The 17559-nt window shown below is 32.3% G+C and overlaps 1 protein-coding gene across 3 annotated transcripts in view; it reads left to right on the forward strand.

Moving 5' to 3' along the window:
- The window catches only part of RAP1GDS1 (Rap1 GTPase-GDP dissociation stimulator 1), a 168718-nt gene that overhangs the window by 109048 nt on the left and 42111 nt on the right, over positions 1 to 17559 (forward strand). For 2 of the 3 annotated variants that reach the window (XM_080797553.1, XM_080797554.1), the window contains exon 5: positions 5390 to 5536. The exons of the other annotated variant lie outside the window; for it this stretch is intronic. In XM_080797553.1, coding sequence (XP_080653679.1) covers positions 5390 to 5536 — 147 coding nt within the window. The remainder of the gene's footprint in view (positions 1 to 5389; positions 5537 to 17559) is intronic. 3 annotated transcript variants of the gene reach the window in all.

Genomic DNA, 17559 nt, shown 5'->3' on the forward strand with positions numbered 1-17559 from the left:
GTTATGTCGAAAAAATATATCTTCAACTTTTGGAACATCAAACATTTTCCTCCTAAAGCATCAAATACATTGAGACAATTCTGCTAATAGAGAAAATCTCTTCTCTCTTCTTTGTGCATTGAAAAACACTTCTATGACCTATAAGTAATGATAATGACAGTAGAAAATAGTAAGAAGATCAACATTGTAAGAATCCCACCCTCCCCCCAAAATTAAATCAGTTACATCTTTACATCCTAAATATATGGACTGTAGATTACATACTTTCTTGGGGGGGGAGGGGAAGTATTTTGACTGTAAAATTATTTTTCTATGGTTTTATTAGACCTTTTAGCTCTACTTTTAATTTCTCTGTAATCAAAACTTTAAAAATAAAAATAAGGAAATATAAAAAATTATTCAATTTTAGAAACAATTGCTAAATAAACTCAAGAATGGGAATAACTTAAGCCATTCTGTGTTTTCAGTTTTTTTTCCTAAATGTTGTATGCATTATATTTACAATTATGCATTCCAAATTATTTGCATATTCATCATATTCTGTTCTATATTTTTATTTTTTTAATTTTTTTAAAAGATTTTATTTATTTATTTATTTGACAGACAATCACATAGGCAGAGGGGCAGACAGAAGGAGAGGGGGAAGCAGGCTCCCCACCGGCCAGAGAGCCCCGATGCGGGGCTCGATCCCAGGACCCCGAGACCATGACCCGAGCTGAAGGCAGAGGCCCAACCCACTGAGCCACCCAGGTGCCCCTTTAAATGGATTTTTAAATTTGTATTTCATACTGAGAATTTGAGAAGAAATATGAAAAAGGTGATGTTTAAATCACAAAAGTGGAAGCAGCATATTAATCATAGACTTTTTAAATTGTAAAAAATTAATTTTAGATAAAATTTGCTATTGCAGATTATAGGCTGCTTTTACATCTAGTACCATTCTGCCTCCTCAGTGTTTTCAAATACTTGGACCTTATCTTCTCTTTTGGAAATCTGGTGATGATAGAAATGATTTAAAAAAAAAAACAACCCAGCAGTTTATTTGCTGATGTTATTATAAGGCTTTTCTATAAAGCATGACTGTAAGAAAGTTCCAGAATTGCACCTAGTCGTATTTTTACATAGGCTTGATAGGCACCTTTTACTAGCTACTTAGCTGTCTTTCCATTTTTTTCTTTCAAATTCTAACATCTGTGTATCTCTGCCTTTATCTGTTTCTTTCTCTCCTTTTCTGCTTGAACTATTATGGGTTGGGTTTTGTTTTTGTTTTTGTTTTCCCATGTAATGCTATCTACACTCAATACCAAATTAATTGCCTTATTGAAAGTACAGAAAAGTAGACTGCCAGCAAAGACTTCGCTTTTGTATAGTCTGGAATTGGTTCAACCTTACCTACCAGATTTCCTAAATCTTAAAAATAAAATAATATCCAAGTAGTAGTGGAGGGGTGAAGCAATGAACTCACATGCTGCTTGAGGGAGTGTACACTGGCTTTGGCAACCTGTTTGTCAGCATGGAGAAAGTGGAAGTTATGCATATCCAGTGAACCAACGGTACCATCTGTGTATTATAAAGAATAGCCCAAACCTAGGAACAACCCAAGTAACACTCATTAGAAGAATAGGCCAGTAATTGAGATGGGTTCATACAATGAATATTATGTATCAGGAAGCATGTAACAGAATGGATGAATTTCACAAATGTAATATTGAGTATAAGAAGGTAGGCACAAAAGAATAAATGCAACGTGATTACATTCAAATAAAGTTCAAAAAACAGGCAAAGCTAAACTATTCCATAACCATATTGTGGTGGTGAAGACAAAAGCACATAAAAAAAAAAAAAAAAAGACAAAAGCACATAAATGATTTTCATTCTCATTCTCTCTCTCTCTCTCTCTCTCTCACACACACACACACACACATTCACTCACTCACATTCATCCTTTAGGTGAATGATAATTTACCACAATCTAAGCAGAGGCCCCATTTATTCAGTAAATACTGAGCATCTACTATGTACTAGGTATTTGTTGCCCAGAACAGAGAGAGAGCCTAGTTGGGAAAATATACAAGTAAATCTGAAATTAGAATACACTGTTACATGTCACAGTGATTGTATTCAGTGGTTATTTTAGGTCCTTTCCTCAGCCTTACCATATACTTGTACCTGATAATGGAATATCAACTTGGTAACTTTTTTTGGTAACATTTTTTTTTCTCATTTGTGAGACATAATAACCATGACATACAAGTTTTATTGCTTCCTGGTTTTGACTACTGAGGAGTAATGGAAGTGTAGTATCTCTTTAGATTTATAGCTCTGCTCTTACCTACTGTGAAGAAATACCATACTTGTGCTAGAAACTTCCTTCATATGACAAGTCATCATTAAAGAATGTAGCAGGGCCTAGAGAGTTGGTGGGCTGCACTTTCACCAGTGTTTGGATAACTCACAATTATGGGAAATTAAAATATATTTCTAGAAGTGACAGTGCAGGATGCTTCACAAGTTAGGAGTTATTTATTATGAGAAGAGTTACAGTCAGCTTATATTTCAGAGATAAGAAAGTTTAGGATAAGGGAGCTTTTGTAAATTATTTTTAAGTGAACAGTAATAGTACTCATTTTAATATTGTAACATAAAACTATAGAGCTACCCTTATTGTGGGAGAACAATTTATATGGACTTGTGCAATGACAGATGATCTAGTATGTATTGGAAATGATTCATAAGGTACCCATAAAGACATATTCTTTCACTGGTTTTGGTAGAGTAATAGAATACAACATTGTCATTTATTCTTTTGCATCCTCTAATTCTTTAAAATATGTTGATAAATTTATCTTTAACCGTATTTCCCTGGATGACTTGTCAAAGGTGGGGTGAGAGGGGTGGGGAAGGAACTTCATAAACATTCCTGTAATGGTGGTTAATACTTTTTATCTTAGATTATCTATTATTATATGTGCTTTATTTTTCTTCTCAGATTTGGTATAATGTAATTTCTAATACAGAGATTAAGTTTATGTTCTGTAACCTACTGCTGATAATACATGAGTGAAAAGCTATGTTGTAAATAATCGAAACAGGGCAGGGAGAGAGGAAGGGAACTGAAGAAGGAAGGAAAGGAAAAGAAGAAAAATACTGTGGCTCTCAGACATTAATACGTGGTTTGCCTTCTAATTGCAGTTATATTCTTTTTTACTGCATTATTAAATTTGATGAACAGATTTGTTGGATAAATTTGTATTGAAATTTATTGCATTATTGAATATTTTGAATATTGAATAGTTAACTTTTTTTTTAAAGTTTTATTCATTTATTAGAGAGAAAGAAAAAGAATGAGAACATGAGTTGCGGGGAGGGCTGAGGGAGAAGCAGACTATCCATTGAGCAGGGAGCCTGAGGCGGGGGCTCGATTCTAGGACCCCGATATCATGACCTGAGCCAAAGGCAGACATTTAACTGACTGAGCCACCCAGGCACCCCAGATAGTTAACTGCTGTTAGGAAGCCAGCTTCGCTTTTAAAATTCACTACAAATAGGCTCCACAAAGTTTCTAAGTCTTAGTTTCCTAGGATATGAATTTAAGGCTTAGTTTAGCAGTTCTCTTAAGATTTCTAAGTCCTAAGCCTCTGTGATTTATATTTTGAAAGCCCATATTTAATCAGCAATCTGAATCAAAGACTATTTAAGCTTTTTAGGCATGGCATGTATTGTATATTTGTATCATTTAAGGTCTGAACATTTAGATTTATAATCATAACGTTCACTCTTCTCTGACATCATACCCATACAAATTGCCCAACAATTGAGATAACTTACATTTATGTTATTGGACAGTGAAACTTTGGGTGTTAAATTTCAAAATGGGATATGACCAGTGTTCTTGACTGGCTTATCAGACTAGTTACTTTAACAATTCGGAGTTTTCTGTGATCTTATTAGCTGACGAGCATAGGTTCCCATTCTGTAACTGTATAACAACACAACAATGCTAAGTGGACAAAAATATGTTATTTCACTTTAGTATGGATTTCCTGAAAATTTTTCAAACTTATCAAGCAAATATTTATGAGGCCGTGCTATATAAGGGTGTGTGTGTGTGTGTGTGTGTGTGTGTGTGTGTGTGTGTATCATAAGAACTGATATATATTGTTTCATTGTCTAATATGATTCAGGAACAATTATAAAGATATGACCTTAGTTTCAGTTTTCTTATTAGAAAAATGAAAATCTTTCATTTACTTAGTGGTTATAATACCCTTGTGAGCCATTTCTTTTACTGACCTTTTGTACTATGCTTCTGTAGCTGCCTTGTCCAGTATGGTGGCCACGAGCCAGATTTGGCTATTAATTGTGAAGTGTGGCTAGTCTGAATTAACATGTGACTGTAAGTGTAAAGCACACTCAGATTTCAAAGATTTATCACAAAAAAAGACAGTTTAAAATATTGATTGCATGTTGGGATCATGTTTTATTGGATTTAATAAAATAGATCATTAAAATTAATTTTTTACATGTTTTTCGGTTTTTTTCATATGGCTACTAGTAAATTTAAATCACATATGTAGCTCATATTTATGGCTGTCACATATCTTTTATATGAGGAAAGTCAGGTTTAGAAAGACAGATACTTTCTTTCATCTCTTTCCATTCCTACATTCAGGGGTTAGAAAGTATTCTAAAGCTTTTTATATATTCCAATCATTAAATGACATCTGTTCTATATAATATTTATGTATACATAACAGAAGGTATGTCTGGCCATCATTTTGACCACTGGTTGTAAGGTTGAAGTACACTAGTATGTTCTAGAATGGAGGGAATAAGGAAAAATGAAACACAAAATAGCAAGAATTGAGAAAAGGAGCATGTTTGTGGACTACAGTAATGCCATTAAAAGGATGCTTACTGTGATATAGAACTATTATGTGAGTTAGATGGTTTTCTTTGATAACAACTAACTTCGAAAAACACTAATAGGTATATTTAGTGGTTTCTAAGCTCAGAAAAAAAATTTCTATAAAATATTAGTTCCTGTTTTTTTTTCTCTTACACAGAATTTTCATTTGTGAAAGAGGAGGTGAAAATTTTCACATGTGATAGTCATACATTCCTAGGACACAGAGTTCTTTAAGCTCCTATATGATGTCAGTGAGAATAAACTTTTTTCTCTGAAAAAGTGATTGTCTCTTTTCCCCATCCCACCCCCATTTCCATGTTTACTTGTTTTGTTTTTCCAAAAAGACATATTTAATGCCCAACCTAGGTTTATTTTCTACTTACTCACTAAATAAGGAATAACATTGTTATGTTTTATATTTGAAATTATAAGGTACATTTCCTTTTTCTTTTATTTTTAATTTAACTCTTTGTTTTACAGATGAGGGCAGAAGTGCAGTTGACCAAGCAGGTGGTGCACAGATTGTAATTGACCATTTAAGGTCACTGTGCAGTATAACAGATCCCGCCAATGAGAAGCTCTTGACTGTCTTTTGTGGCATGCTGATGAACTATAGCAATGAGAATGGTAAACAAAATTGAAAACTTGCTTTATCTCTGGGGGAAGATTAAAAATAATCATTACTATAGCACAGACCAAAAATATTCAGAAAAATTATGAGCAAAGAATTCATAAGTGACAAGTAAAATTAATAATTAGCCAACATTAAATCACAGTGTTTCAAAAATATAGAATGTTCTAATTTATTAATTGGGACAAGTTTTTGAAGGGTTACCCATGTTAATACCAAAAATGAAAACAACATAATGGTATGCTATATTTTTCATGCACATTTTCGAAATAAGCAGTATTAAAATAGTTTCATGTTTATTACTTTATATTAATACCAGGAGTAGCTTTAAAACACAGACACTATATTAGTAAAATTATTTTATCTAGATACTAGATTTACTTGTCAGAATAGAAAAAAATCTTTTAATAAAATCTGGCATTAGAAAAGTAAAGTCCAGAGTAATTGTGGTTTCTGATTTTAGAAATTTAATAGAAGTTTCTTTTCTCTGTAAAACATTCTTAGAACTTGGCAACAAATGACATGTCAAAATTTTCAGATAACCTATACGGTTGTTAATTAAATGAACATAAAAATGGTGATATGAAAACTTCACTATACTTTTAGATGTCACAAAAATTGTATCATCTTATATGAATTACAGCATGGATCAAACACTCAAAAATTCTGATAGATTTCTGGGCTGTAACACTCTTCAGATCTTTTTGTGGTTTGTTTTATAATGGCACCTTAAGCTGTAGTCTTTGACAGAGACCTATTTTACTTGCATATTGAACATGTAATATTATTCTTCATTTTCATGTATTCTAGAAACACATGAAACTTTAGGCATATTTTTCATTTTTTACTTTTGGTAGTCGTGAGTCCAAAGAACTATTCTCAATAATTTAAAAAAAAAAAAAAGATAAACATTGATGATGAATGGCTACTAACATTTGTCCTTGGTGTTAGTGACAAGCACAAACAGTGGGGACTGTAGCCCTTGTCCCATTGAACAGGGAGAGCCACTACCCTCCTCTAGTCTATAGTTTCTGTATGGCAACTTGGCCAGCTATTTCCATATCTTTTCATTTGGAGATGGGGGGAGGGGGGAGCTGCAAATGTAGCTTTTCATGTGATGTCTGATTTTTAAATGTTGGATTACATGCGCTTTTTTAGCATGGTACAAGCTAAACTTAGAATGTGTTCTCAGGTCATATCCTATACAAAGGATACCTGTTTTTACAACTCTGAACTAAAATTTCCAATAATAGTAATAAATAATTTTAAATTGACAAATGGCTAGCCAGTTAAACTCAAGCTAGTAACAAATGGTAGCATTTATAGGGTCAGCTACCACATTTTTTCTCGCCTGTAGTGGACTCACTTTTGAAGAAAAAATGAACAGGAGAAATAGAATGAGTCTGCATGATCCATAAAATGAATAGCTGGTTCCTAAATAATTGAAATTTGACCATTATGCACACATATCTGAATTGCATTAAGCAATCATTGGCCAGTTGTTCATGGCGCTTTAGCTACATTTGGGACATCTTGGACACCCATCTTCATTGGGTGTTCATCTTGGACACCTGAAAAAGTGGGACAAGATGCTAAGTGGAAGAATGGTTTAGAAAGATAAATGAAAGAAACTAGCCATGAAGTTATTAGAGCAGCTTTGGATATAAAAGGATTAGTCTTGTTATGGATTTACACTCGTTGTTTAGTTGTTCAAAGATCTGCATAAAAGCATATCAAATGCCCAAATGGTCTTTAAAAACATCACTCATTCTAATCCAAAGGAGACTGGTTTCCTTTGAGTCCCTATAGTAGGATATCACAACGTGTAGACATATGTGTATTGAGAAGGAAATGATTAACAACATGCAGAGTCCACAATTGAAATGCATAATATATTTGTTTTGTTAAGGTTCGGCTTTTTTCCTGGCAAGTATTCCCAAAAATAACTTAAGATATTTTGGAAACCTTGATTAACTTTCTCAGAACATTATCAGAGCAGAAGTGTTTTTGTTCCATTATTGTAAACCTGTGATTGCAATGAAGCTTTCAAAAGTTATTAGATAAAATAGAAGTAAAGTTATCTTTAGTTTTTTAAACAGGTGCCAAACATGTAACTGTCTTCTTTCCTCTGTTTGCATATTACATTTGTCTGTCTGTCACAGTTTGTGAAGTGCTTCTTTTTCTCCATAATACTCTTTAACTTAAATTATATTCTTTTTGTTTTGCTTAATTATTGTATCTTTGTTGTTCTGTTGATTACTCTTTTCTTTAAAATGTGTGTTTAAAGATCTGCCTACTTAAATATTGGGTCTTTTTGGCTAACTTTAGATCATTTGATACTGACTGTGTACCTCTAGATGAGTCACTGAGGAAAAAAAATAGAGCTTTTTGAAATTCATGGGGCAGTTTTTATTAGCATGGGAAAATGAAGTTCCTTTTTATGTGTATTTACTATTGCATTTCAGTACATAAGCCTCTGCTGGTAACTGAGTAGAGAAGTTGAGTGATAAATTATTACTCTACCAGAAAAGTTAACTGTGTCCTTAGCCCCAAGAGCTTAAGCCTTGTTCATAGGGAGTTATTCCTTTAGCTTCACAGATTAGTTTTTTTTAATGTAAAGATTAGAGAGTGCTGAAAATGGTCACAAAGATCTACCAACATAGTTTTTTTGATGATAATATTTTTAAATTGCATGTTAGTCCTAAAAGTAAATTGACATCAAACTGACACTTAAGATATCTTGATTTCTGTCCATCTGGTGGACAACTGTGAGCATATTCAATTTTTAAATCCATTAAGTAGGGAATAAAAAAAATTCCTAACCACATGTAAGACAGATAAATTATAAAAATATGTATGTGGTAAAGGTATTTTTGTACCCTTTGATAAAACTATATAAAACTCCAGGTTCATGAGTTTTAAAATCTTGAACCAGCTCAGGACAATACACTTTTAAGCTATGAGCTGAATATATTCTTTTGTTTCCCCATTTGTGAAGCAATTAAAATTTTATATACCCAAACTCGTAAGTGTAGAATGTCTGAATAGAAAAAGTTATAATTGCTTAGCCAGAAAAGTTGTATCCATAATATTATATAAATAAAATCATGTTTAAATAGAATAAGAAAAACCTTTTTTTCCCCCCCAGTAAAAATCATTTAAAATTTATCCTTTTGGGGAAAATCGTACCTATTTTTCACATGGCAGAAAAGCACTCTTCAATTCTGTGGCTCTCCAAAATAGTCTCAGTGTTTGACAGTTCTGGTTAGAGCAAAACATGTTGACAGTTTGATAGTCAGTTTGAGGAAATATGCAGAACTTCCTATATTTTCTTCATCTATTTATTACTTATCCTATAAACAAGAAACTCAGACCTATTATTATAGGTATTTTTATCTCATTAGTTTCTTGGGTATCTTTTTTTCTACCTTTGGTTACCCAATGCCAAAATATTGCAGCAAAGACTAAAACTTTTGTTCAGATCTATTTTCAAACATAACACCGTTTTAGCGTATATTAGAAGTTTGACAAATATTTATTGACTTCTGCATTTTTAGTATTGTCTAAAAATTTTTTATTAACAAAATCAGTACTTGGAAGAAAAATGGGTCTTTGTAATGTATTTTATTAATTTAGAAGCATTATAAACTTGCCCACTATGTTACTTGATATTCCCTATTCATGTTCATTATAGTAGCAAAAAGTAGCATTGAAAATATCCTGATAATGGTGCCAAAAATTTACTGTAGGTGATCCACAAACTTAAAAAAAAAAAAAATCTGTACATGTATACTTGAAAATTGATTGCAATTTGAATGGAAGCAAACCAGTAATCAAAAGCAAAGCATCGGAGTTATTTAACACCTTGTTCAGGAATCTGTTGATGGTCACCATTTTTGTTATCTTACCTATAATATGTAATAACCATGGTGACCGTGATTAATCAGTAAATATCTCTTGGAGAACTCTGTAATTGAGAATTTAATTTTTTTCTGAATATACCTATGCTAGAGACATAAAATGTAGGGAGAAGTCTGTTATAATTCTTTTTTCTTTTATTTTTAAAGTCTGACTTTTTATTTTATTATGTTATGTAATCACCATACAGTACATCATTAGTTTTTGATGTAATGTTCCATGATTCATGTTTGCATATAACACAGTTCTCCTTGCAATCCATGCCCTCCTTAATACCCATTACGGGGGCCAACCAATCTCTTCACCCCTCTCCCCTCTAAAACCCTCAGTTTGTTTCTTGTAGTCCACAGTCTCCCATGGTTCTTCTCCTCCACTGATTGCCCCCCTTCATTTTACCCTTCCTTCTCTAATGTCCTCCATGCTAGTCCTTATGTTCCTCAAATAAGTGAAACCATATGACAATTGTCTTTTTCTGCTTGACTTATTTCACTTAGCATATAATTCTTAAAATTATTGATGGTAAGCACTAAAGCAAGGACTAAAGTTACTTGTACATAAGCTGTGCCATAAGACAGAAACAGAAGAAATAAATGTGCCACCAAGGAAGGAAAAATCAGTTTCCTTCTCAAATGATTAACATAATATACACAGTTCATGACTGGCTTCTTTATATAAGCTATATTATATATATGTGAAATATGTATACATATGATAGCAGCTTGAAAAACATGTATATTGGATATTTGGATATCAGTTTGAGGATATATATGTATATACATGTGATCTATATTTAATTGTGTGTATATATATGATTTTTCAAATAGAGCTGATTTTTCTCTAATATCTTAATAGTTCCCTGTTATCAAAAAACTATGTGGCTCCTAAAATCTCTCTGGGATACTCTAATAATAATTCTCACATTTATTTGCTGTACAGACTCATGATAAGTGAACTGTGTTTGAAGGGAGGCCATCTGTGTGGTTTAGGAAATTGAGCTCAAATGCATGGGTGTATTACTGGAGTGTAACAATTGAATTTAAGTATTCAGTCCAGTATATAAATTCAGGTGTTTAAAATAGGCCTGTAAAGTATTTTCTCTCTAACTTAAAGGTTACTTAATATGTAATTAATGTAATTCATTGTAATTACATTACAATTAATGTAATTAATTATATCTGCTACCTTCATTTCAACCAATAGCAACAATTTCACAATTTTAATCATACTATTAATCATTTTCCTGGTAACCTCAGTCTAGTAACTGGCTTAGTTTTTCTTCATACTTAAAATAGGAAGAATGGAAGTTAATAAGGAATAATCCTGATTAAAAACTAAAAAGCCCTTTGGCCTGAGCTACTCGTTTATTTTTATGTTTATTACAGGTGAGAAAGAATACTTCCTAGATATTAGATGTTTAGAAAATGATTCGGTTTGCATAAGTGAGGAACTGTTTGCATAGTTTATGGGTACAAGCTAATTAATAATTACATATAATTCCTAAATACTAAAAAATTTTTGCCTAACTTTAAGGTAAAAAAAATAAAAATATAAAATTTATAAAATATAAATATATAAAATATAAAATTTTATCTTTGTAATTTATTGTCTTTTCCCCATAAGTATATTAATTTGCCAGTATACCATTTCAGTGTATTTTCTGTTCATTCCCCGCCCCCCTTGTTTATAAAGGCCTCGGAGATGTGCTTTTAAGTTTGCATCTTTTGAAGTCCAGTTTGTCAAATTAAAATACTCTAATGTGTTAAACAGATTGTATTATAAGACTTTTATGGTCATTTAGGCTTTAAAAAAATATATGGTATAATTCTTTATTTACTGTTTTCTCTTTGTAAAAAATTTCTGAATTTTACTGTTTGTCTAACAGAGCATTCTTACTTACTCAGCCAGGTTGAGCCCAAGAAATTCTGCTACAAATGTCATTTTAAACAAATTGTTTTACTGAATGACAGAACAGTTAGTTGTTCTTGTGCCTCTTGCTAATTCAGTCTATTAAATTTGACCTATTGGATTAACTTAGCTTTTTATCATAATCCTAAAAAATTACTATAATAATGCTCTTTCTTAATGGATAAGCTAAGAATTTATTTTTTAGTAGAAGTATACAAACTGCACATTCGGTTTGATTCCACATGGTCAAGTAGTAGCATTAATGTTTAGCTTTGACCATTATAGAATGAACTTCTGAATGTAAGAATCTGAAATTTTATCACAAAAAATGAAATTATTGTTACAGTTTTTTCATTAATGATTTAAAGTTTGGCTTTATATTACAGAAATACTACTTAGCAGTTTTAGCTTCCTAGATTTTCTTATAATCATAATGGTGCATTTAGCATTGTGATACTAAATAGATACCAAATTATAACTAAAGGCAGTAGTGTAACAGATATGTTTGGGGTTCCTCATTCTCTAACGTGTTTTTCTTTATTTGATTTATGTCTGAATTGAAGATAATTAATCATAGATGTTATTGAATATTATTTTCGAGATTTGCCTCATAGTGAAAATTTGAGGTGGCAGGGTTGGCTTTCTGACTTTAATTCATCATCACAAGATATAAAGAATTCCCAATTTGCACTTCTTTTTGAAAGATTCGTGGCCTGAACAAAATTAAGTAACTAAAAATTAAAAACAGCTCCTAACATTTATTTTATGTTGTAAATTCTAAAGATGGTAGGAAATCTGACCTCTGTTATTCTGCCTCGATTTAATTTTTTTACATTTGCATAGTTCACCATTATTAGTTATTGCCACATTTTAAATACTGCAATATAAACATATATTTACATTTCAACTAAATGACAGAATTTCAGCATATGAAGCACATAGGAAGATTTTCTCTATATATGGAATGTTTACCTATATTTAAAAATGAATATTTAGGGGCACCTAGGTGGCTCATTCGGTTGGGCTCCCTTGGTCTTGGGATCGAGCCCCACGTCAGGCTCCCTGCTCAGAGGAGAGCCTGCTTCTCCCTCTTGTGCTATTGCTCTGCCTACTTGTGCTTTCTCTCTGTCTCTTTGTCAAATAAATAAAATCTTTTTTAAAAATAAAAAATAAAAATGAATATTTAGATAGTAACAGTAAAAGTGAAAGACTAGGCCTTGTTTTTATACTGATGTTATTACACCAGTTGAAACATGATGGTATCAAGCCCATGATTATTGACCGTGTATAGGTTTGTAGGAAATACCACTGAAGTAAGTATTCAGATGTTTGGCCTTCCAGGAGCTAAGGCTAAAGCCAGAGATGAGTAGTGGATTTGGGCCACATACTAGTCCATTTTCAATGTGGACTGCTTAACATAATAGCCATTCAGAGAGAAACTCAAGGCAGAGAAGTATCATACATAAAATCACTCGTATAGAAATTAGTAATACTGCTTTCTAACTACAAGTAAAATCCAGTTAAGACAAAATTGCCTGTATTTTGTTAAATGAAAAATTTTTAAGTAAATACTGTTTGAAAAATGGGGATTGGCCAGAAATCTTTTGGTTATGTAGATGTATCTTTTAACATAGCTATGTATTGCGAAGAACATCTGTGTAATTTTAAAGTGTAAAAACTTAATAATAGTAATGCTTCAGTGTAACTAGTAATACTTGGGGTTTTTTTAAGCCATTAAATCCTTCTGTAAAACAAATAATTTTTGTTTTTAAACATATCTGTTTGTAAGATATACATGTGGTGGTATAAATTAACTGGCAATGAGCTTAATTTGCTATACAAAACTATAGACTTAAATTTACACCTCCTATGGCTATGGCCTTCCTTTTGGCAATGCCATTTGAGAGCAGAGACAGATATATTTCTCCTACTAAGAGCTGCTTAAGCAACAGCTGGCAGTAGTCCTCTTAAAAGAAAACAAACAAAAAGATTTTGATGTTTAAAAGACAGTTTCTTTCTGAGATGAAAGCATAGAGTGTCCTTTACTCAGAGTAGACTTATCTGTAGAAATTTCCTTGGTAGCAGTACTCATTACAAGAGTTGATCTGTAGTAGTAATTTAATCTGAAGGGAGTCCAAGGGGATAGAAATTATCTACTATGTTAAGACATAATCACTTTACGTGTCATTGGATTGAGAACAGTATATGCGTAGGTCACTTAAGAATAATAAAAAAACACTTTTCCGTTCTCTTGTGATTTTGCTTTGGGGTTTTGTTTTTACTATTATTTTTTGTCATACTCACTTGTTTTGTCATTATTTCTAAAACATGCAAAAGGAAGATTTTGCTCTTATAGAGTCTTATTTTCAGAATCTAGGAAAAAAGTTTGAAATCTTTTCTATTTTTTATTTAACTGTTAGAAAATAATTGTGTAAATGTATTGTTTTAAACCTCCAGTATTCTCAGTGCTAATGAATTTTGATTTTATTTTTTCACTGAAATTACTATTTGTCATTGAAATGTATAACCTGGGGCTAAAATTATAATCTGGGTATAGAACATGTAATGCATATTTTGATTTGAAGAGGACTTTTAAAATAATTGTAAATATTTTTACTTTTATATGCTCATTACTAGGTTTAGAATAAAAGTTCTCCACTTTCCTCCATTTTTCTTCATCAGTCAACAAAAATATATTAAGTAATAAGTAACTGAAAACTGTGCCTGCATATGTGGATGTGCAAAGTTTTTAACTTCAAATCATCCTCTTGGTAGCTGTAAAGTCAGCTTACTTTTCACTAATTCCCTACAACTTGTTTGAACTTAACATTTCTATTCACTGTTTTATGTCATTTTAAATTTCTGTATCCTTTTTTGGAAATATATATATCATTAGTCAGCGGCAATTTTCTTCAGTCTTTATTATGCCCAAATGGTTTTTATCTAATTTGTATTATAAGTCAACAAGATTTATATTTTCCTGTGTTTATTGTGTCATCTGTGTATAATTTACTTGATTATAGATTTTTTTATGCAAGCCTGTAAATAGGAATATTGTACTTCTTTACTATGAATAGTATACTATATATACATACTGATGTAGAGACTATGTATTTTGAATTGTGTATATTTTATTTTGACAAAGTTTCGTCATTAAGTCCTAATTACTGATAAGCTTAATAATCTTACTGTCTGTAAGGGCCTTTTCTTATGAATAAGGTAAACATGTGTTGCAGTCTTCTTAAGGAACTTATTCTTTATAATACGGATCAACATAACTTCAGTTGAGTTACTGGGATTCTTTTCTGGACCTATAATCTATCTCTACCAATGTTTTAAACATTAAACTTAAAACTCAGGGGGAAAAAGGTTCTTCAACTTAAGATCTTCTCTCCAGATCTCCATTCTTTGGAGTTTCCATGAGTGTGACCTGAAGAACTTGGAACCATTGAAATTCAAATGTAGGTAGGTAAGTGTTCACACCAGCGCATGCGTTGATTGCCTTATATCTCTTTGTATATGCATCTGTATTGCACCCCCTCAGTGCCTTTCTTCCTCTTCCTCCCCATAGATCATGTAGGGCCTGTGTCATCTTGATATTTTGTAATTCTGTATTTTGGTCAGTATTTGTCTGTGATGTGTGTCAGGAGCAATCTTTAAAAGTCTTCAGACATTTATGACATTGTGCTGTCTAAAGACTGTCTTTCACACATAAGTGTTTGCTATGTACGAGCCTGGGTTGCATTTTGTGAATTGTGTTTGTTGAGTTCTGATGAACATTCCCCTGGAGTTGCTGGTTGGTATTCATTGAAGGATGCAAAAATTCTCAGTCCTGCTCTGTTACACTTTTTCAATTCTAGAGAATGTGAACTATTTCTGGTTCTAAGAATGTCTTCCAGTTAGTTTTTGATTTAAAAGTCATACTCCTGATACCATTCATAATATCATGAGTGTCACCTATCATCCTTTGAAGTCCATTCACAAGCTTTCTTTGGGCAGTGAGAAAAAGTGATTAAACTTAATCATTTGCTTCCAGCAATAAGAATTCATACCAGTTTATTTCACACAAACCTGACCCCTACTTAACCCCACCCCTCCAAAAAAAAAAAAAAACCCCACAAAAACAAACTATGGATAACATACTAAGTTGTAACTGAAATAGGCAGACAGACCCAACCATGGAACATTCTCCAGGCTTAAGTAGTATTTCTACTCAAATAAGCAAAACTAAGATATTCAAGTTCTTAATGTAATTTTGCTCATAATATCTGAACACCAAAATCTGGGGTTCTTACCATGCTTTTAATTTTTATTTCTTTTCCTGTTATCTCATCTGCCAAGCACATCACTGAATTTCAGAATCTCTATTCCATGTTCTGTTTTGTTTCATTTTCCATCTCCTGTAAAAGCTAGGTAATCCTTTGGCAGTGGTTCTTAAACTTTTGGTCTCAGGACTCTTTGGACACTTAAAAATTGTTGAAGACCCTGTAGAATTTTTGTTTATAAATATGGGCTATACCTATCAATATTTAACATATTAGAAATTAAAATGGAGACAATTTAAAAAATTACTTAGTACTGCATTTAAAAATAATAACTCACATTGTCACGTGTTTTTGTGAAAAATAACTTTTCAAAATTAAAAACACAGCTGGGGCGCCTGACTGGCTCAGTCTGTAGAGCATGTGACTCTTGATCTCAGGGTTATGAGTTCAAGTGCCATGCTGGATATGGAGCCTACTTGAGAAAAAAATAATAGCAAAAGTAAAAAAAATTGCTGAGAAGAACAGCATTTATTTTACTGTGAATGTGTGGTGGGGAAGAATATGATGACCACGAACAGAATTCGGTGCCACTGACAAGGTTCATAATAAAGCCCCAGCAGTTTCACCCACCACTGTTTCTGCACCATTGTACGAATATCAATACAGTGAAAAAGGCATAGAAAATCTTGGTATTTTTATGAAAGTAGTTTTGATTTTGTGATCCTCTGAAAGGGTTTTGGGGACCCCATTTTGAGAACCATGTTCTAGGATGCCTGCTTATCTTGAAATGAAAATTTGAATCAGTCTGTTTGAGTAAAGTTTTTTCCTCTTCTGGGCCTTCGTTATCCAGGAGAATGACTTGCCTACAATTGGTATGAACAGATTTTAGAGTTATTTGAGTGTAATTTTTGTTTTAGTTAGCCTCACAGGAGTGGATATAAAAGAAAAGCACCCAAGTGGTCAAAAATGAGTATGCCCATTGGATGACTATATAATTTTTCTCTTTACTTGTGTGTGGTATGTGTGTTGTATGTGAGTATACAATTAATTTGGCTCCTGGGTAGCTTTAAAACACATTTTGCCAAAGCAAAGTGATTTTCATAAATTAGGGTGATTCACACCTACTGCCATTGGACTATGCTTCTTTTTCTCCTGATCTACCACAATTTCAAATATTACTGCTTCAATTTGTATGCCAAAGATTTTATGAAACTATGCAACATTTCCTTTTTTTTGTCCCTCATTTCCCTGGAACCAAAATTCATAATACCTTAAAAGCAGTCCAGTAAAGTGGTAGAGATGCCAAGTTAGGAGAATATGAAGAACATCATCCTCTAAGTGGTATTATTCTCCTGTTGAGTTATCCCCTTCATAAAATTTGTTATTTCTCTGATGTCCCTGGACTGTTGGATGTTATTACTTCGTACCAACAGTACTGAGGGGGTGTGTGATGCTTACATAAATGCAGACATATAGTGGAGTTTGACTCACACTCAATGCATGCGCTAGTGCTCACGCTTACATACCTGAAACTTAATGATTCAACAGTTCTGCAGTATTTGAAGAGGTAGTCAAAATGAGTAAATAAATAAATGAAAGTAAAAAATACTGCTAAAGAACAAAGATCTGCAAAGGTGATCCAATTATAAGGAACTTCACTGGTAAGTAATCAAAGTAATTTCTGACTTGGAAAGCTTATTGGTGCATGATCATTATGAATACTATAACCATAATACAAGTATTCTGCCGATAAAACACATAACACTATACCTTATAATCTATGTAATTTGCTTATAAGATAATACAGATCAATTGCTGAATTGTATAGTAAGAAGAATTATGTAACATTAAAGGCATAAGAACAAATCATTTAGTTGAATATACTCTTTTATTCTCTTTTTAGAACAGATTTCATAATTCCATTGCAAAAT

The sequence above is a fragment of the Martes martes genome (assembly GCF_963455335.1).
Source record: "Martes martes genome assembly, chromosome: 2".
NCBI lineage: Eukaryota > Metazoa > Chordata > Mammalia > Carnivora > Mustelidae > Martes > Martes martes.